Source organism: Ceratotherium simum, chromosome 36 (genome assembly GCF_057802395.1).
Source record: "Ceratotherium simum simum isolate JZ-2026a chromosome 36, ASM5780239v1, whole genome shotgun sequence".
NCBI lineage: Eukaryota > Metazoa > Chordata > Mammalia > Perissodactyla > Rhinocerotidae > Ceratotherium > Ceratotherium simum.
The window spans coordinates 15038988-15061825 of NC_141935.1; the positions used below are offsets into that span (position 1 = coordinate 15038988).

The following is a 22838-nucleotide window of genomic DNA, read 5'->3' on the forward strand; positions in this document are numbered from 1 at the left end:
ATGGAAAGATATTCCGTGCTCTTGGATTGGAAGAATTAACATAGTTAAGATGTCCATACTTCCTAAAGCCATCTATAGATTCAATGCAATCCCTATCAAAGTTCCAACAACATTTTTCACAGAAATAGAACAAAGAATCCTAAAATTTATATGGAACAACAAAAGACCCCGAATAGCTAAAGGAATCCTGAGAAAAAAGAACAAAGCTGGAAGTATCACACTCCCTGATTTCAAAATATACTACAAAGCTATAGTAACCAAAACAGCATGGTACTGGCACAAAAACAGACACACAGATCAATGGAATAGAATCGAAAGCCCAGAAAGAAACCCACACATCTATGGACAGCTAATCTTTGACAAAGGAGCCAAGAACATACAATGGGGAAAAGAAAGTCTCTTCAACAAATGGTGTTGGGAAAACTGGATAGCCATATGCAAAAAAATGAAAGTAGATCCTTACCTTACACCATACACAAAAATTAACTCCAAATGGATTAAAGACTTGAATGTAAGACCTGAAACTGTGAAAGTTCTAGAAGAAAACATAGGCAGTACGCTCTTCGACATCGATCTTAGCAACATCTTTTCAAACACCACATCTGACCGGGCAAGAGAAACAATAGAAAAAATAAACAAATGGGACTACATCAAACTAAAAAGCTTCTGCACAGCAAAGGAAACCATCAACAAAACGAAAAGACAACCTAACAATTGGGAGAAGATATTTGCAAACCATACATCTGATAAGGGCTTAATCTCCAAAATATATAAAGAACTCATGCATCTCAACAACAAAAAAACTACCAATCCAATTAAAAAATGGGCAAAAGACCTGAACAGACATTTCTCCAAAGAAGATATACAGATGGCCAACAGACACATGAAAAGATGTTCAAAATCACTATCAGGGAAATGCAAATCAAAACTACAATGAGATATCAGCTCACGCCCGTCAGAATGGCTATAATTAACAAGACAGGAAACAACATGTGTTGGAGAGGATGTGGAGAGAAGGGAACTCTCATACACTGCTGGTGGGAGTGCAAACTGGTGCAGCCACTATGGAAAACAGTATGGAGATTCCTCAAAAAATCAACAATAGGACTACCATATGATCCAGCTATTCCACTGTTGGGTATTTATCCAAAGAACTTGAAAACACCAATTTGCAAAGGTACATGCACCCCTGTGTTCATTGCAGCCTTATTCACGATAGCCAAGACTTGGAAGCAACCTAAGTGCCCATCAAGGGACGAATGGATAAAGAAGATGTGGTATATATACACAATGGAATACTACTCAGCCATAAGAAACGACGAAATCCAGCCATTTGTGACAACGTGGATGGACATTGAGGGTATAATGCAAAGTGAAATAAGTCAGAGGGAGAAGGCCAAATACCGTATGATTTCCTTCATTAAGTAGTAGATAATAACAACAATAAACAAACACATAGGGACAGAGATTGGATTGGTGGTTACCAGAGGGGAAGGGGGGAGGGAGGAGGGTGAAAGGGATAATTCGGTACATGTGTGTGGTGATGGGTTGTAATTAGTATTTTGGTGGTGAACATGATGTAGTCCATGCAGAAATAGACGTACAATGATGTACACCTGAAATTTTTGCAATGTTATAAACCAATGTTCCTGCAATAAACAAAAAATTAAAAAAAATAAAAAAATAAAAAAAAATAAACCATCAAAAAAAAAAAAAGCAGATTAATTGAGTTATATTGGTGTTAGTAATATACATAATCAAGTTTGTGTGAATCTAGTTTGTTTTAAGTGAAGCAAGCAAAAATTTATACAAACCATTTCCTACTAAAATCATACTTGATAACAAGCCTTTTATTTAAATTTTATCAACTTAGGAGCTTCTTATTAATATAAATGAATTAATAATTATGCTACTGCCGGGAAATGCAAATCAAAACTACAATGAGATACCACCTCACAGAATGGCTATAATTAACAAGAAATCACAAGTGTTGGAGAGGATGTGGAGAAAAGGGAACCCTCACACACTGCTGGTGGGAGTGCAAACTGGTGCAGCCACTATGCAAAACAATATGGAGATTTCTCAAAACATTAAAAATAGAAATACCATATGACCCAGCTATTCCACTACTGGGTATTTATCCAAAGAATATGAAATCAACAATTCAAAAAGATTCATGCATCCCTATGTTCCTTGCAGCATTATTCACAATAGCCAAGACACGGAAGCAACTCAAGTGCCCATCAACAGATGAATGGATAAAGAAGATGAGGTATATATATCCAATGGAATACTACCCAGCCATAAAAAAGACAAAATCAAGCCATTTGTGACAACGTGGATGACCTTGAGGGTATTAGGCTAAGTGAAATAAGTCAGACAGAGAAAGACAAATACCATATGATTTCACTTAAATGTGGAAGATAAACAAGAAAACACACAGATAAGGAGAACAGATTAGTGGTTACCAGAGGAGAAGGGGGTGGGGGGAGGGCGAAAGGGGTAAAGGCACACATATGTATGGTGACGGATAAAAACTGGACTGTTGGTGCTATATACGATGCAGTCTATACAGAAACTGAAATATAATAATGTACATCTGAGATTTACACAATGTTATAAGCCAATATGTCCTCAACAAAACAATTTTTACAAATTAAGCTATATAAAAATTACATTATATAAAAATATAACACCAGGACAACACAGTAATTCTTGGATATCTGCCTTTAGCCCCACAGGGCAGAAGTGGGTGAGCCTAACCCTCCCCCCCAAGAAAAGGTCAAGACGGAGGGAAGAAGTTTTCTGAGTCCTCATAAAAAGCCTCCTAAACACTTCTAACAATTGTCGGGACACGGCTAGGACATGGGGTCGTGGATGAGCCCTGGAGTCACTCTGCATCTAATTATATTTCTTATTATAACACAGCTGCAATTCAGGGCTCCTAGGCACCTCTTAAACTGAAGTTTATTTTTTTTGTTTAAAAATGTCATTAAGTAGTAGATCATAACAACAATAAACAAACACCTAGAGACAGAGATTGGATTGGTGGTTACCAGAGGGGAAGGGGGGAGGGAGGAGGGTGAAAGGGATAATTCAGCACATGTGTGTGGCAATGGGTTGGAATTAGTATTTGGGTGGTGACTATGATGTAATCTATGCAGAAATAGAAGTATAATGTTGTACACCTAAAATTTATACAATGTTATAAACCAATGTTACTGCAATAAACAAAAAATTAAAAAAAAAAAGAAAAATGTCAAGGTAGGTAGTAATCAGGGTTAGTGAGGGAGCAGAAGAAAGAAGAAAAGATACATATTAAATCCAAACTAGAGAAGGTGTTGAGCTTTGTAGCTGTTTGTTTATAAACACATAATATATTTTTCACGTCCATTAAAACGTCTTACCTGCTGCTAATGTCTGCCCTGCTCCCGAAGCACTGGTTACGCAACCAATTGAATTGCAGAGAGAAATAGTAAACTTGTATATCCTATAAGGTTTTAGTCCTTTTACAATATAATACAGATCTTGGGATTTCACAGCGTGGAACACCTTCAAGGCAAAAAACAACAACAAAAAAGTCGTATAAGAGATAATCAGTGTGAGAACTAGAATCTTGGCAGTCAAAGTTGCATGAATTCAGACAGAGGGAATTATTGCCAACCACTACTAGGAAAAGGGATTTTTTTTTTTGAAGAGTCTCAACAAGCTAGGTTTTAATTGATAATTGTACAATCACACTGTTTTATGAGGTAATAATCCAGTTCCTGAGTGGATAAATGAGGAAACCAAGTTATTGCCCCATAAAGCAGCATGGTGGTATGATTATTGTCACCAATGGTAGAGATAAAGGATGGTGACATTGTCATTGTTATCATGAAAAAGTCCAAATAAAACCAGGAGGCTTGGCCAAAACTAACCCAGTGCAGTAATCCCCACACGCCATTTGATGGAGCTGGTACAGAGAAATGTCACTACGTTAAATCAATCCCACCATTTTCTTAAAAAAAAAAAAGCCACAGAAGAAAAAGAAAAAAAAAGTAACATATTACTGAGCATCCACATGAGGTCAAATTTCAATTATCTTTCTTATACAAATAAGCACATGCAGATTAGATCAAACAGTTATATTTTTTGAAATATTGTCTTTATCACACAATTTCAGATGACAATAGCAGATTTGAACAAAGGAGACAAAGGAACTCCATAGTCCAAAAACAAGTAATTAAACGACCAGCACTGAGAGGTGGTCTCGTCCTTATAACTAGAATTGATCAAAAGCAACCGTGTAAATTTACTTAGTCTGTAGATACAAAGACCACTGGAAATTATATTCAGGAAAAAAAGTCATTAAAACAGAGAGCATGACACCAAGCATGAGGACAAAACTTTTTTTCTAGAGGATATTGATACACATTCATATCAAACAATCTTCCATAAATATAAATACAGATAACTGTAAAAGTTAGTAACATTTGGAGTAATTTTCTAGTTATTTTCTCTTTAGGAGTACAGTAAAATTCATTTAAAATATTGGCCTTGGTATTGACTTTAAAATTTTATAACCTAAGTGAGTCGTTCCAGAAAGCAGTGTGATTGGAATATAAATTATATCGTTTACATAACGTTTTTTAGAAATAAAGGTGATTTCAAAGATTCTAAAAATCTAGGCATAATTTAAAACTTTGGTACCATTTCCTTGTAATTACATTTAGAAATCAGAAAAACATCAAACACAGAATTATTAATCCTTTATCTCTCTAATTCTAAAATGGTTACTGAGGTCCTGGGGGCATAAACTTTTCTCTTCCGTGCAATGTGATTTAAAATTTTCTAAGAAAAATAAAACTTTGAAATGAGTAAAGCGTACTGAATATTGCTATAAAATTCATCCCACTTAGAAAAACCCTGGAGGGATTTAATGTAGATTTTTAGAAAATAAAATTGTTTTTAGCATAAAATACATTAAGGTATTTCCTATTTAATTTAGGAAATTGAATCCCTTTTAAATAAATTATTCTTTGCAGCAAGAACACATATGAAATATAATAAGAAATAGAAAATGTTGGTTAATACTAATTTTGATGGGCTTGTATTTCTCTACATATGGTTGTTAATTTATATTACATGATTTTAAAAGATATATATCTTAGAGTTTGGGGCACATAAAATTACCACCCAGATAAACTTTGTCATTACCATGTATATATAGTCATTTTACATGTCTTAAAGGATTTATCTAATTGAAAATTTTCTTTGAGATAAATCTTTAAAGGGGAGGGAAGAACTCTGTAGAAGCTTGAAACCCTACACTGAAAATATCACCACTTCAATATATTTCCTCTGCCACATTCTTAGGCAAAGATTTCTTTTGTGTGTGTGTGTGTGTGTGAGGAAGATCAGCCCTGAGCTAACATCCATGCTAATCCTCCTCTTTTTGCTGAGGAAGACCAGCTCTGAGCTAACATCTATTGCCAATCCTCCTCCTTTTTTTTCCCCCAAAGCCCCAGTAGATAGTTGTACGTCATAGCTGCACATCCTTCTAGTTGCTGCATGTGGGAAGCTGCCTCAGCATGGCCGGAGAAGTGGTGGGTCGGTGCGCGCCCGGGATCCGAACCTGGGCCGCCAGTAGCAGAAGCGCGCGCACTTAACCGCTAAGCCACGGGGCTGGCCCCAGGCAAAGATTTCTTAACAGTTATTTTACAGTAGGCTTTCCCCAGAAATTTTTGCTATTTATTTACCAAGATTATAACAAGACACACTCAGGTCAGTGTGGATACAAATTTAACTATAGAAACAGTGAAAATTTTGACTTTGCCATTCTTGATTTCACTTTCTTGAATATATGATTAGGTAGATAGATATTTGTGGGGGAGAGAAGTACAAGCAAGAGAATAAAGTGACATATCTATATCCTTATTCCAATTCAGCCTTCAGGAAAGGACTTTTAAACAAGAAAAAATGATTATATATACATTTTTTTGTCAATAGAGAAAAAAGATTTATTTTCCTGCCCCATTGAATGATATTTATTTTATAAAGTGTAATGTAGTCCTATCTCATTAATAATAATCATTAATAATAATAACAATATCTAGTATTTGTCAAGCTCCCTATGCTCCACAAAAACCATATAGCTAAGCAGAAACTGTTTTCCCATTTTACAGATGAGTAAACCTGGAAGCACAGAGACGTGCGATATGGCTAGTAATTGGCAGAAGTGGGATACAAACAAACAAGTTGACTTCTAAGGCTGTATTTTGATAAACTATGGGTTTTTTTCTTATTTTTTTCTCTTGGAATAGAATATTATAGAACAGCAATAGTTGTTTTGAAACTATGTTTTATAAGAAAAGAACAGTTTACAAAGCAAAAGAGCAGCAAAAACAACAATAAAACAAAACAACAAGGATAAATATGGCGTAAAATTAAGGACCAAACATAGCAGTTACAGCTGTAAATTTACCTTAAATCCTATAATATACTAGATAGGTAGAGTAAATTGTTTAAGTTAAAAGATATGTATTATGCTAGTTGTGTTTTAATCACCTGAGAAAGTTGCAAATTAGTCCTTATATCCAGACTAATGGAAAAGTATAACAAGGTATCATCAATTATTTACTGGCTCTTTTTCTTCTCTAGTTTTGAGTTGTATATATGCTCTGTTCACTGAAAACGCTCAGAAATATTGGCAGATTTATTGGTAATAAGTTGAACAGTGTCTCCCAAAAATACTTATCCACCCAGAACCTTAGAAATTGTTCTTATTTGGAAATAGAGTCTTTGCAGATGTAATTAGTTAAATCATCCTGAATTTAGTGTGGGCCTTAAATCCAATGTGATATCTTTATAGAAGAAGTGAGAAGGACACACAGACACAAAGGAGATAGAGATACAGAGACGAAGGCCATGTGAAGACAGGCAGAGATTAGAGTCAGGCTACCAGACACCAAGGAATGTCAGGCACCACCAGAAGCTGGAAGAGGCAGAGAAATATTCTCTTCTAGAGCCTTTGGAGGGAAAACGGCCCTGCTGACACTTTGACTTCAGACTTCTGGCCTCCAGAACTACAAGAGAATAAACTTCTGTTGTTTTAAGTCACTCAGGTTGTGGTAATTTGTTACCGCAGTTCCAGGAAACCAATACAATGGGGTACAAAGGTCTAGCCTCTTGAGTTAATTTGGGAAAACCTTAAAAGGTCATGTCAGCTCCAGAACCACCCAGGATCAGTTTAGACCCTTTCATTATTGCATCACAATTCAGCTTCTTATTCTGCTCAATGCTGCATCTCTTACTACTTTACATGTGCTGTTTCTGGGAGCACTCCCAGGTAAACCACTTGTACTCCATCCTCAACCACAGAATCTGCTTCCTGGGGAACCCGACCTAAGATAGTGGTAGCAGGAGTGTGCCCTAGGAAAGAGTGTCTAAAATGATATTTTGGAGCTGGATCACCAACCAGCTGGCTGGCAATGAGAACCTCATCCCAGGTAGTGGGTGGAATACTGATGACTCCTAGCATGACTTAGTGGTACAATTCGTAAACTTGCATGAACTGGGGTGAATTACCAGTGGAAGGAAGTTCACAGGTTTGGTGGAACTGGTAATTACACAGACTACTTTGGGGAAAGTAGTAATTATGAGGACCTTGGAATCAGATGGCTCTTGCTAGGTGCTATCAATGCATTGAAGAAAGACAAAGAAAATATGAAGGTCATTCTCTTAAGGCAAACTCTGAAATTTAAGGCAATCATCAATTAAAGGCAAATTGTGAAAACCTCCTTGGCAGTATTGGTTCTCTATATTAATAACATCTTATTAAATGAATCAGATAAGCAAGAAATGGCAGGTATGTAGAGGCCTTGGAAAGAATTATGTGCGCCAAAGAGTGGGAGATCAACTTTTTGAAGATTAAGGGGTCTGCCACATCAGTGAAGTTTTTAGGGGTGCAGAAGCCTGAGATGTGCCAGGACATCCTGTCCAAAGTAAGGTCAAATTATTGCATCTGGCATTTACCACCACTAAGAAGGAAACAGAATGTCTAGTAGACCTTCTTCGGTTCTGAAGAGAGCATATTCCACATTTGGGAATACTATTCTGACCAAGTTGCTGAGTAACATGGAATGTGGCCAGCTTTGAGTGCACTGCAGAGCAGGAAAGGATTCTTCAGCAGGTCAAGACTGTATTGCAAGCAGACCAGCAACCTGGGAGATAGAGCCTAGTAGACCCATGGTACTAGAGGTGACTATAGTTGGAAAGATGCTGTGAGACACTTATGGCAAACTCCCAATAAGAGAATCACAAGGTACCCTCATAGGGTGTGGAACAAGGACCTGTGACATAATGGAAATTAAACACCATTTGCTAGACAGCTCCTAGCATGCTATTGGGCCAATGTTAAGCAGTGAATCTGACTATGGAACATCAAATGACCATGCAGCCGGAGCTAGTCCTCATGAGCTAGGTTCTGTCAGACATGCCAAGTCTTTAGGTCAGGTGGGCCCAACAGAAATTCATCATAAAATGGAAGTGGCTATCTGGGAATGGGCATAAGCAGAGCCAGAAGGCATAATATGCTGTGCAAGCAGGTAGTTCAGACTCCCATGTCATCCACCATTCTTATACAGGTGGCTCAATCTCAACTCATACCTATGACTCCTTGGACGTCCCTCAAGAGCTGAGGAAGTAGAAAAATGCGGTTTGGTTCACAGATGGGTTGTCTTAGTATGTAGTTGCAAGTCAAAAACGGGTGTTGGCTGCTCTCTAGCCCCATTCGGAGATGGTCCTAAAAACCAGCAGTAAGAAGAAACCCTCTCAATGGGCAGAACTTCAGGCAGTGTACCTCGTTGTCCATTTTGTGTGGAAAGGGAGGGGTCTCAAGATAGATGACACCTGGACTATACAGCAGTGGCTTGGTTGTATTGATCATGGGCATGAAAGAGAAAAGACTGGAAGATCAGGAACCGGGAAGTCTGAAGAAGACAACTGTGGATAGGCCTATGGGAGAGGGCATCAAGTATGAAGATTTTTTTATGTCGTGTTAATACCCAGCAAAGAGCACCTTCCTCAGAAGAGGTGCTAAACAGCCAAGTATGCAGAATGGCTTGTCTCATGCTGGTAAAATAGGCTAATGGGGAATGTTGGCCACATCATAAGCTGGGGGGTAACGAGAGCCTCCTATCCTCCAGGATTGGTATATATATCAAATGAATGAGATCATGTACACAGCAAAGCCTCAGTAACTGTTAGCTATGATTATTATTCTCATTACTGCCAGCTGGAGTGTGAATTACTAGAAGGCAATATGTCACTAAAAATCCCAAACCTTGAACGTGTTAATAACCTTTGCTGTAAGCTGTGATAAATTCCATTCCTCAGATTTTTTTCTTAGGAAATAAAAATATGCAAAATGTATATAAGATGTTCTTATCTATTTTGTTTATATTTCCAAAAGAATTAATACAATATAAATATCAACTGACTGTGAATTTGTTAAATACATTATTATACGTCCAAATAATATGATAGTACACAGCTACTTAAAGTCAGCTTCTTGCAAGAAATTTAAGGATAAATGTTAAGTGGAAAAAGCAGATTTAATTACACAAAATCATACAACTTTGTTTCAATATATGTTTATACAAAAAATAAGTGATATAAATCTATAGAGCCTTGTACACATACTATTATATTAAAAAACAAATGTCCCATTTAAGGAATGTATAAGGGAGAATTTTGTCACAGAATTTTGCAAACTCAGAAAATATCAAAATGAAGACAATTCAATTCTGAAAGGACATTAGTTGAAAATAACAATACCTGTGAAAACACCATTGGAAGAAGTTGTTGAGGTGATTGTTCAGAAATCATATTGATGTTATACCCCACAACTTTTCCTCTTGCATCATTATCTGCTGGCTTCTCCCAGGATACGTTGAGGGAATATGGCGAGAGTGGAAAGACTGAGGGACGGGCCATGAATACAGGCACTATCAACAATAACAATAACAACAGCAAAACAATGAAGGCTATGCTCATAGGTTTTCAAACTGAATTCACACATTTATTCTAGTTTCTGTTTATTCCCATTCCTTACACAATATTTTGATTTTTAAAAACCGAGGAATATACTGGTGTCTATAAAAGCAATTCACTTCTTTGATGTTATCTGCAAGGATGTTCTCCATCTTCTTACTACCAGCAAAGATATTTTCCATTTACAAAATAAAAAGCATACAGGAATTTGCTCATGTTCGTAAAAATAAATAGTAGATAATTGGGCAGGAAACTATTGGTCTCATGAAGTGTTTGAAAGGAGAAGTCTAGAGCTCAGGGCCAGTCTTCCTCAGCAAAAAAAAAAAGAGGAGGATCGGCATCGGATGTTAGCTCAGGGCTGCTCTTCCTCACCAAAAAAAAAAAAAAAAAAAAAGACAGAGAAGAAAGAAGAAGTCTCGAAAACCGAATATGTCTCAGTCCACAAAGTTCAGAACAATGCTAGGGACATATTGGATTTCTTAGGTAGAGAAGTATTTCACTGAGCCAACCCGGCACAGTTGGGAGAATATTATTCTTCAGAAGAGGTAAATCTAAAATGTTCTAACTAACTCCAAAGAAATTTTTAAAGTTTTTGATAAATCTTGATTGAAATGTTCAGGGTATATACACACACACATTCTCCCCCTGCCAACCTTGAGATCTTAATATGGATTTTAAATGTGCTAACCAAAGGCGTATTATCAAAGGACCTCATCGCACCTTCATTAGCCAGCGACCCATAAGATTATGAGGGTCCAGTATTGCAGCTTCACCCATTATTTTTCATTTCTGACCTTGATTTTCCCCTTCCAGAATGCCATGGCTCATCACTTGTGCTATCACGGCACTATTATTTGCCCAAGATGGCTGGTAGTCGTTAAGAGATACTCAAGCACAATGCACATTTTATTCATGAAATGATTCCCTCGGACATCAACCTAAAGCTACTCTTATCCTCCAACAGTCCTAACAGACCCAATTTAAATCAGGACTTGGGTTTCTTTGAACATTCAGAGATTCAAAGCATAACAAAAGAGTCTTTTTTTGTTAAACACTCATGACATTTGAAGTGTTTTAATGTAAAGAGTAGGGTGAAGAATTAAAAATATCTCCATTCCCTTAGCAAAGATATCTTAAGAAAATTAAAAATTTTCACCCTCCCCCTTTCCCATATTGCCAATTGCTTATGAGCACATTTGTCAATTAATTACAGATTTTGATATCCAGGATTTTGTCATTAGGTACAATCTAGTACCCAAACTATTTGTTTTGGAAAGAGAAATAAAAACAAAATCAGATGTGTAAAATTAGTAACAGTTATCTTTTTCATTGAACATGAATTGTGCTGAATTTGGAGCAAGATAGGACATATGCCAACCCACTTCCAGACTGGAAACCAATTGCTAATTTTGGCAAACGTTCCCAAAAGACTATAACTATAGTTAAGTCATTTTTCCCCCTTGAAGTATTGACTAATACATTTATTTTTTCTTTTTTAAAACTTACTGAAAGTACTTTATGACCTTAAGTTATTTATGTAACCAACAGATATATTAAATTTTTCCTTGGCCTATGTAAATTTATAATTCTTGCTTTTCAAAATGTACTTTAGTGCTGTTGACTTTCATTTGAGGGGATATTTTCATTCAGGAGTTTTAAAAGTAGAGTGCAAAGCATTCATCTTCACCTGATTCTCCCGTTCTTTCTGAAGTCCAGGCAGAAGACACAGTACCGGCCATATTCACAGCTAAGACTCTAAACTCGTACGTGGTATATGGCTCCAAGCCAGTGATGGTTGTGGTTGTTTGAGGAGGTTTTAATGCATTTTCATTGGCTGATTCTGCAAATGGTTGAGGACTAAGCCAGCCACTGCTCTGAAAAACTTGACGTTCTGCTGACGTGGTTTCTCCACTAGATCTCAATCTTTTCATGTATAGCTCATATCTTATAATTATTCCTAGAAAAGCGAAACAGTGAACCAAGATGACTCATCAGACAAATGGACTATTTGGAGGGTGGGGTGGGGTTAGGTCAGTTAAAGAGTGCTGGTTTTTCATTATTCTTCTGACTAGATTACCTGTCCATTTCTTTAGTAATCTACATAATAGATACTTATAAAAGACAACAAACTGATGGATAGATAAATGTATGAAATACTACTAAACAGCATATTCATGGGAAAAACAAAGCAAAAGGGAAATGGTATAAACAACAATATTTTATGATAGGTAAATTCAATCTTTTTCAGGATGAATGGTCATAATTTCTACTAAGAATGGCTATTTCTTTTTGGTAATTTGATCATTGTACCTCCAATTTGTATATTTTCAAATTTGGGGATTTTAATTTGATTATCTGTTTAACATAAGCCCTGTTTGCATAAATACTAGAATACTAAAGTTAATTTCTATTTAGTTTTATCAAGTAACTTAAAAAGTCTAAGAAAAAAGGTTTTGCCATAATATGTACATGATATTAATTACTAAAAATCTATGAACGTTTGTCTGACCTATATAACCAAGGGTTCAATTGTATGAACACAAAAATTAACTTAATGGAGTCAGCTAGCTTATATACACATTTTTTGTATTATTTTATACCCTTTTCTCGCTTAAAAGAGAAAATTTACTGCTTATGGGTGCCCTAACTTGTGACACAGTCAAATATAATGCATTTCATAAATGAGTTTCAAATTAGAAACATCATTTGTGTTGTGGCAGATGTCATTAAGAGCAAAGATAATATTAGCCTTTTAAGGGGCAATTTAAATGAATGGAATTTGTTATTAGATTAAAGAAATAGACTTGTTCTACTAACCAGGACAAATAGTATCTTATCTCTTTAGAAATTGTTTCTCAATTATTGTATCCTACAGTTATAAAAATGAATACAATTGCCAGACTCTTATTGCACATTTCCACATGCCTAGATTCTCATTCATGTTTTTCCCAAGAAAGGGAAATTGAGGCCTTGAATTCCTACCATTTGGTTCCATTGGTGGAGACCACTCTACATGAAGCTCTGTGGCACTGATCTTCCGCACCTCAGGTGGACCCAGCCTTCGGGGAGGTGCCTGGGCTGTGGTCACTGTAAGGGGCGAGCTGTGTAAACAGCCCCCACTAGTACATGCCTGGACAGAGAAATGGTACTTGGTGAATGGAGCCAGATTCCAGACAGTAGCTGACGTTTCATGACCTTCATAGGGAACACACGGCTGGATGCCACCTACAGGAGCACAGGACAAAATATATTTCTCAATGGGACCAGAACGATTTGAAGGTGCAGTCCAGTAGAGTGTCACAGAGTCCGAGCTAACAGGAGGGATATAACTCAAGTTCAATCTTCCCTCTGGGACCCCTGGTCTTGTCCTGTAAGTGACAGCTGCACTCCTTGTTGAACCATGCACATTGGTGGTCTCGATGTAATAGGAATATGAGGTATATGGTGACAGGGCAGTGTCTAAGAAGTACTGAATATCTGAAATTAAAAGAAAAAAATAGAAAATAGTTACATTCCACAAATCGGTAAGAAATCATTTTTAATTATTTCCCTATTATATGACTTAACTACATAAGCTATACAGTCCACTCTTTTGAATAAGAGTACGGTTCATATTTTAAAACTAAGATAAAGCAAACACTGGGTACGTTTATTGTGCAGTATAATGTAAGACAAGTCCCTTCTGTAAAGAAGAATACTTAGACATTTGTTTAAGCTCTTCTTTTGGTCTTTATGTTACTACAGAGCTGTTTTTATAGAAGAGGTAAGAGAAAGTTTTTACAGTCATCTGAAACAGAAATAACTATGTTTCTTCTATGTAACCTGTTTGTTTTTTAAACACTAATACACTAGACTAAGAGTTGGCAAACCACTGCCACAGGCCACATCTGTCACCTGGCCAACATCTTGACTGGAACCTCTCCTGAATTTCTGTCCCATGGAAACTGTGAAACTACTAACGTTTATTGTTGCTTTAAGCTGCTAAATTTTGGAGACAATTGTTATCAGCAATGGAGAATTTACACAAGAGAAGTCCCGGGTAAGTAGGACATCGAGACATGAAGAACTGTGAAGAGAGACAGAAGGTAGAAAAAAGAGGTTAAAAAAAAAGATAGGGAGTGGACATGACCAGGCCTATGCCTGGACTTCCCATTCTCTGGGGACAGTAAGTGTACTGTAGGATTGTGAAACATACAAACGCCAGCTAATGAAGGAGAAATGTTTACAGGTTCCAGCTCCATTATCACAAAGCAGGCAATGAAGAGTAGGTTTGAAACTGAGAGGCAATAAATTGGTAGCTTGAACAAGTACACACTAAAAAGTATTCTATCAGACTGTGGTCCTTAGGTAAATTCTTGGGAAACATTTCCTAGGGAAGCATGTAAAAGTATTGATGTGTTATTTATAATAGGAAATGTTTAAGTAAATCAAGGTGGAATTTCTTAATGGGTTATACTGGTCTAATATTAATTTGTTACATTAATAGGATTCTAATATTATGTAGCTATTTAAAACAATAGTGATGAAGACCATACAGCAATATGAGAAAAAATATACAATGCAATACTGCATTTACTTGAATGTAGTATACACTACTCCAAAAATTTTCCAAAATGAAATTAGTCATTGTACTAGAAAGCTGGAACTGTGATGCTTTAAGAAAACTTTTTCTTTTAAGCTTTCTTAATTAGATATAACTCTTATAACAAAAAGACACACGCACCAAAACCAAAATCACTATTTAGACAAATGATTGCACAAGAACAGCATGAGATTCCCCTTTAGAGATACTAATAACAATAACCATATACACTGATTAATTTCCTTCCAAGTATGTTTAGTACCAAATACCAAAAAATGTTTTCTCATCGATATTTAATTCTTATCTCCTGCATTAGTGAGTTTTTCTATTGTGAAATCAAACCAGGGAACTCTTACCTTCTGAGAACCTAAATGATCTGAGAAAATCCAGATTAATACTCTCCTATTTCCTTACTTTTCCCGCACTGCAAAATTGAAATGGGTTGCAGGGCAGAGGGGTGTGGATATTAAGTTTTTTAAAAAGTGCAGTAAGCATGTTAAAATGGGATAGGAGCGGGAGAATACGATGAGATTTCATATTTTCTTGGACATAGAAGAAACAAAACTAGCCATGAGCTCCCATTACAACATACATATGGTATATATATATATATATCCCTTAACATAACCCTTCTCACATTTTATTTTAATAGCTTGATGAACTTTCTTTCTTTTACACTAGACTTGATGTTCTGCGAAGCAGAAACATGTCCTCCTTACTCCCCGTTGTATTTGTAGCACATAGTAGAATCTCAATAAATACTTGTTAAATCAATCAGTGAAATTGATGGATGAAATTCATTATGACTCTTTAGAAAAAAGTGATATCCTCCAGGAGAAAGATTTGCTTGTGATATATTGATAGCAGTTGGTAAACAGTTTCATTCTATCAGTTATTTAAGTGACTACTACATTGGTTTGAAATATATTAATTGAACATCATACTTGGTAATAATATTGTTGTCACAATGGGAAAATAAGGGAAATTTCTCTGTCTATAATAGCCAGCAAGGAGTTACTATTACATATAATAGTCATGTCAATAAATATTTATTAAATTAAATTTATCTGTATTCCACACGATACTGTTGAAAATATTCACAAAATTTGAAAAAAAAATCATTGAAGGCTAGAAAAATGATGGAAAATGCTCTATCTAACATTTCAATAACCAAAACCTAAAAGATGAAACTAAATATCTGCTAAATATTCCAAGAGACTGGCATAAGCTTAAACTGGAAGTTGGAAGACATATAACCTGATGATGATTAAAATAAAGTTCAGCACTTCCTGGTCGCTTGTAGCATTTGAGAAAAGGAATATAATCCCAAAAGATCAAAATCTATCAGAGCAGTCTACTTGATAAGTAATTAGAATAATTATAGAATTAGGATGGCAATATATATTTGGGTAGGAATATTTGTACACACAACATATAGTGTGAACTAAATAAACGAAATTGAAAGAGTATAAATAGGATTTCCCTTAATGTGGTCATAACAAAAAAATAATACTCAGGTTAAAAGAGAAATTATATCAAGCAGGTTGCTTTCCTTTGTAAGGATAAGAATTAGCTCTATCTTTCACTGTGAATTTGGAAAATTGTTCTCCTTCCACAAACTTCTGCACTTCAGGACAACATTCACACTCCTTGCCTCAGCTCTAATTCATGGTCTTCAATACACAACCTGCTTTGTGGCACACCCCCTAACAACCCCCCCACCAAAGCTACAGGGAACTGCTCAAGTTTCCTGAATGTGCTTTATTTTCTCATACACCTTCATGCCTTTTCACATACAATTTCTTCCATGAGAATTATTCTTCCTCTACTACAGTAATCAGTTAGTGCAGCTCACATGTCAGCTCCTTATTGTGAAACTTTCAATGGTTCTCAGTCACCATTTCTGCCACGATAGGCATGGTTACCTCTCCCCACTCTCAGTACTCTATTAATACTCTTAAGTCTACTCTATTTCAACACTGAACATATTATATTGTAATTTTGGTTTACTTATCTATCTCCACTCTCAATAATGAGAACTGTTCCTTCCATCTTTGTATTTCTAGTGGCTCATACCACTCCTGATCTGGAGTAAGCGCTAAATAAAGTTTTATTGAATAAATGAATGAATGAATGATTTTTCCATGTATATCCAATTTATTTTTCTAGACAAGAATATTAAGAGCCTTATAAAAACAGTTGCTTGTTATCTTCTGTTTTCTTTCTCATTCCCTTCTTATATTTTCTGTTTGTTTCTCTTAGAGGCAACTGAACTATCTTACCACTTGTCACATTGATCCCTTGATGTGGTATGGAATAATAAATGATAATAATATTAAAGGTAGAAATGAAATCCCAGGGTTCGCTAAGATATATTGTTCTCAAAAACTCTACACTTAAACTGTGTTAATGTCTGTAGCTGATGTAAGCAATGGTCACATGTAGAAATATTCATCCTCTTCATTTCCCTACAGAAGGACTTTTTTAGAGTAACATCTCCCCACTAGTCTAGAGGACTATCTTCCCTCTTATGGCATCCCAAATGAGAAACGATTTAATTGATTGCAAATTGGGGAGTGGGGAACAGAGCTTGCTCAGATCAGCCCATTGATTTTTCTCTTTTCTAATCTGTCTTCCTGCAGGAGAGAGGGTGTATTCTCCAATCTGGCTTTTATCAGTAATGCAGATGATTTTTATTTTTAATTTCCATCTTCCTGACTCCTACATTTGGTTTTCCTTTAGTTCCAAACTCAAGTAGGAAAAAATAGTGTGATTTATTGATCACTCCCTAAAACTGCTACACTATGAAGAGTGCGATTTCCTACAATAGCTGTTCTCTCCACACCTATGACACAGAAAATACCTATAGGCAAACCAGATGGGGGCTATAGTGGAGACGATATTAGGTGCTGATTATGTATAATTCCCAATGTGCTAATTTGACCTCTATACCTTTCTCTTCTATTTTTGAAAGCTGATTATGTACAAGCTTGTGAGCATGCAAATTTTACTTATCTTTTAAAAGTTTATTATTAAAACTTTGAAATTATTTCACCATTATTACTGTGCTATTACTAGTAACAAATACTTTGCAGCCTTTAAAGATGATAACACACTAGTGTGCATGATCTTAGTTTGGAAACTATTGTCCTAGAGAATCCTATAGTGCATCAGGCAAGCTAGGAAAAGTTTTTATTCTAACAAGGAATTCTATAATGGTCTCAACCAAATGATTAAACTTGCTTGGAAGACAACACTATTAATTTTCTTTGAAAAGTTCAATGATTCTCCACCTATAATTCCAAATGCCTTTATTTAACCCAAAGATTTGTGTTCATCCAACTGAATATAAGTACTGTTTCCTTTTCATATTACACACACTGGAAATAGAGTAATAAACATGAGGGTATTATTAGAATGATACAAAGTTCTGGCAGCATTAACCAATTGTTCTTACTGCTCAAATGCCATCATGCAGATAATTTTCACATCATTAATTATAGTGATTGTCAAGAAATGCCAGAAGTGGCATTTTTTTAATGAAAAATAAGGTTTTAGGAAATAATACCTTGCTTAATAGGATTATATAAATGTCTGATTAGTGAATGAGCACACATTTATTATGTAAGAAACTGTTATTTGGATTCTATATAAGTGAAATCATGAAAAAGAGCCAGTGTTTTATTCACATGTAATTATCTATAAAATAGATCACAATATGTTACTATGGAAAACATCTTCTGAATTGAAGGATACCATTGAATTTTAATTTTATTATTGAATTAAGCTGTATGGAAAATAGAGTGACCCTAATTCACAACTTCAGAAATAATTCAACCAGTGTTATTGTCATCTTCAAAATCATTTTCAATATTTTTATAACTCTCTCTTCCCCATCACAAAAGTTTAAGTTTCAGGACACCTGGATCATGCTGATATTTGGAAGAAAATAAACATTCTAGTAGCAGGTTTTTAGGATGCTTTGCCAACATGGCAGATGTAGACAGATGTTCATTTCCCTTTGCAATCTGCATCATAAAGTTCAGAGTCTCCATTAACTTCAAAGAAGACTTAGAGTCCTGAAGAGACATTTAGAGTTAACATAATAAAAAGTGCTGGACATAATAATGTAGGTGCATGTCATACAGAATTAGGTGCAAAATATAATCTACTAAAATATATACAGAATAAACCTGTATGCAATGCAGAAGTTTTAAAGCCAATCAATATGTTAAAACAAGGCATCCTCCTAACCATTTTGAGGAAGATTATGGAACTTCAGTATTTCTACATAGCTTTATACACTTTTCTGACTAATTAAGCATGTTAAAGAGAATTTGGAAAATCGGGTATTAAATAAAGAGAACAAAATGGAAACTTGAATTGGAATCACTGTTCCAATGTTTCTTAAACCACTTCCTTAAACTAGCTTGTAGCTAAACATGACTACAAGCAAAAATCAGAGAAGACAGAGCTGGAAAAATGTACAAATTTCTATTCATTCTGTCTTGAGGGAAACCGTATCTAAAACATCTGAGTAAATATTTTTAAAGACAACAGGTCTCAATAGTTGGCTTTCTACAAGTTCTTTGAAAATCTTCGTAAAAATTCTAGATGCAAAGATAGTCTTCATGGTTTGTTCACATCCTTCCTCTTTCAATTTAAGTTCATGTTGTGTTCTATCTTTGTGAAAATAGCAACATATGCATAAAATTACATTATTTGCTTAAATATTAGTACTCTGATTCTACTTTTTTAAAAGCTCATTTTTAACTTGAGAATTTTAGAAGTTGAACCTACTATAACAGAAATACTATTTGATAAATTTTCTGTAATCCTTTCACCTAGAGAAAACTATAGGTCAGTTTATTGTCTTCCAGTATTTTTACATATTTTTAAATTAAAATAAAATTCACAGATTGTTTCAATACCTTTTAATTACCTTAAACAATATGTCATGAACATTTTCCATTCATTGATATGTAAACTAAGATATCATTTTACAGGACATCATACACTGCAATTTACTTAACAATGTACCAGGATTCATGTACCTATTGAAAGATTTTTGAATGCCTGAATTTTTCCAATTTTTCACTAATACAAATAATGTAGGTATGGACAACTTTTGTGATTGTGTCCATTTATGACTATTCATTTGAGACAAACTTCCTAAAGAAGGGTTGCTGAGTCAAATGGCATGAAAAGGGGAAGGTTTTTCGTACATTTTAACAATTTATCCTGCATGAAAAATTGTACCAATGAACCCACACAGATATCCCAGCAGTTTATGTTAAGTTCCAGCTCTTCTATATCCTCATCAGTGCTGGATAGGGTGGGTTTTTTTTCATCTCTGAGGCTCTGATAAGCATTAAAGGCTTATCAAATATAAGTATCTCATTTTTATTGCATTTCTTTGATTAGTAGTGAGATTTGTAATTCTCTCTCTGCTTGAAACACTCTGTGTAGACAGAGGAAACCACAACAACATTTATCCTCAGTGTCAAAGAACTTAACTGATGTATCAATTCTCAGAATATTATATCTTTCCATCACCAAACCATTAAACTCACTGTATGGGTATTGATCTTCAGTTGTGTAGATTTCAAAACCATCCCTGAATAAACTGTAAGTAAGCCAATGGGCATTCGGAGAATCAGGTGGACTCCAGGAGAGATTGATAGCAGAAGAACTTTGAACTTTTCCTCTGGGTGGAGGTTGCTGGGATGGAGCTAATTACAATGGAGAGAGCAGTTATTAGCAAAGGCAATCAATAAGCACACAAGTAAACTGAAGTAAGACACCCAGCAAAGAGGTCTTTCTGATTCAGGATTACTTTATCAAGAAGACTTGTGGTTTACCAAGACATTAATAAACAAAAGGTATACATCATGAGTTCTCTAAAACAAAGCTTTTTATCTACATGCATAAAACAAATTCGTAGGTCAATGCAGCTGACACAAATACGGTTGGGGAAAAAAACCACAAAAGTTTACATTAAGCATTTCTTTGTCTTTTTTTGAGAAACTATTCAAGGATGCATAACATTTATTTTCTACTTAATTTATTTAAAAGTTAATATACGTAAGTTCCACTGAAACTTGAAATAATCAAGTAGCATAATTTTTGGATTTTTAAAAGTAACTTTTCCATTCCATTAAGCGCAATGCCTCATCTTGCTTCACAGAGCACAGTGTAAAAGAAAAAATAATAGTTGGTGATACAAATAGCTATGGATGTTATGGATGTTAAATAGTCTAAATATTAGCAAGAAAGAGTTTGAATGTACTTTGTGAACACATCCACACCTGTTACAGGTGCTATGATTGCTTACAACACCTGTTAGAGGTGCCACGATTGTTACAGGTAAGATGATTGCTTCCATCAGCACATAACAGCACTCATCTCACTGTTTTAGTTATATTTTGTATAAGATAAATATATACCATGAAAACATTGTCTCTTATCACTGTATAGTTTCCTTAGTCTCCCTATTTTTGAGAGTAAGCCTTCTTTTTTTTCCCCAGAGTACCTAAAGATAAAAGTGAAAAACAAAGTCTAACTATTTTTTAAGAACAGTCAACCAGCAGTTTATTTACCCTCTTCTGGTTTAACAAGATGCATAATCCTCCAACCATTTAGAGAAGCATAATCTAATCAGAATTTCTCATTAAATAAGATGTCAAAGGTACAGGTTGCTGTGTTAACTTATTTTTTAAACCATTAGTCTTATGGTTAAAAAAGTTTTTTAAAATCATGAATCAGTCAATCAAATGATGATCAATATTTTTATATGAAATACCCGCAGTCACTAGGTGACAGTCAAGGTTTCAGGAGAAAAGAGAGAGTACATTCAAATTAAGTCATTTAATAAAGAGCTTAATAAAGAAACTGTTTTCAAAAGGGTAGGCAGAGTGTAAGAAAACCAAAAGAAAGGGAGCAATACTCTAGAATATGGTAATAGCAGAGCTCTTTTACTATTCGTGTCAGAGGGCCTCAAAACCACTCCCCACCCCCCAAATTCAAAGATTCACCAGGAGGACGCACAGGGCTCATAATATATAGTCCTACTCGTGGCTAAGATTTATTACAGCAAAAGGATACAGAGTAGAATCAACAGAGGGAAAAGGCACATGGGGGAAGTCCAGGGGAAACCAGGCACAAGCTTCCAGTCACACAGGATCCGCTTAATCCCCCCACCAATGCATTGTGACAATGTGTGACATGTTGCCAACCAGGGAAGTTCATTAGAAATTCAGTGTCCAGGTTTGTATTGGGGGATGTTCACATAGGCAGCCTCTGTCTGGCATGTACCCCAATTCCAGACTCCCAGAAGGAAGGCAGGTGTTAAGCATAAACCATATACTTTGTAGAAAATTTAAAAGACAGTGAGCCACTCTTATCAGTGTTGAGGATGGTGGGAATCCTCACAAAATCCAAGTTGCCAGAGTCCAGGCAAAGGCCAACTTTGTAGTCAGGTCTTTGTAAAGATACGCAGTCAGGTTGCTATGTTTTCTTTTTTCTACACAATAGCCCTAGCTTGTAGGGACACAGCACTCAGAGACAGAAAGGGTTGTATGGAGAGCATCACTTGACTGGAGCTGTGGCCACTCATAGGGGATACAACCAGTTCAAGGCCACTCCTACACTGAGATGGGGACCTGGGAATTAAATATTCCGACTTCCCTTTCTGCCAGCCCTCCAGATGACTGGTATGTTCCTGCTCATAGTTGAACTGAAAGTCAGAGGGCAAAGGAGCCTGCTGATGCAGACCATATAAAGTCTTGGGGGATAAAGCAGGGTGAGGAAGGGAGTAGTAAAGGGAAGTTATCCTGCATACCAGGCAAAGACTTTCAGCTACGAGCTATCACTAATTCATCAGTACTCATGAGTGATACACTCCATTTTAAAGACGTGATATACTCCATTAATAACATTTTAAGAAAGTATTTCAGAGCACTGAATTGGAAATGTATAAAATTCCATATATTATACATAGGCTTCCTAAAGACAATGTCTCTAATCCTATGGTAGATAATATTGACGTCATATTTTTAAATAAAAATATTCAAACCAGATGCACTCTCATTCTTACTCTTTTATTTATCTTTTTTTCTCCTTTGGAATTCGCATTTTTATATTCAAATTCTAACTGTCCATATGCCTATTTAGATACAGGACAAGAGAAGTAACAATCTCAAACATGACACACGAAAAGAGA

At 35.6% G+C, this 22838-nt stretch overlaps 1 protein-coding gene across 1 annotated transcript in view; it reads right to left on the reverse strand.

The window, feature by feature from the left end:
* USH2A (usherin) overlaps nucleotides 1-22838 on the reverse strand; it is a 761558-nt gene that overhangs the window by 522708 nt on the left and 216012 nt on the right. Inside the window, exons 16-20 of the mRNA XM_087424358.1 lie at nucleotides 20191-20349; nucleotides 13018-13512; nucleotides 11723-11992; nucleotides 9820-9989; nucleotides 3408-3552 (exon numbers count right to left, since the gene is read on the reverse strand). Coding sequence (XP_087280484.1) covers nucleotides 3408-3552; nucleotides 9820-9989; nucleotides 11723-11992; nucleotides 13018-13512; nucleotides 20191-20349 — 1239 coding nt within the window. The remainder of the gene's footprint in view (nucleotides 1-3407; nucleotides 3553-9819; nucleotides 9990-11722; nucleotides 11993-13017; nucleotides 13513-20190; nucleotides 20350-22838) is intronic.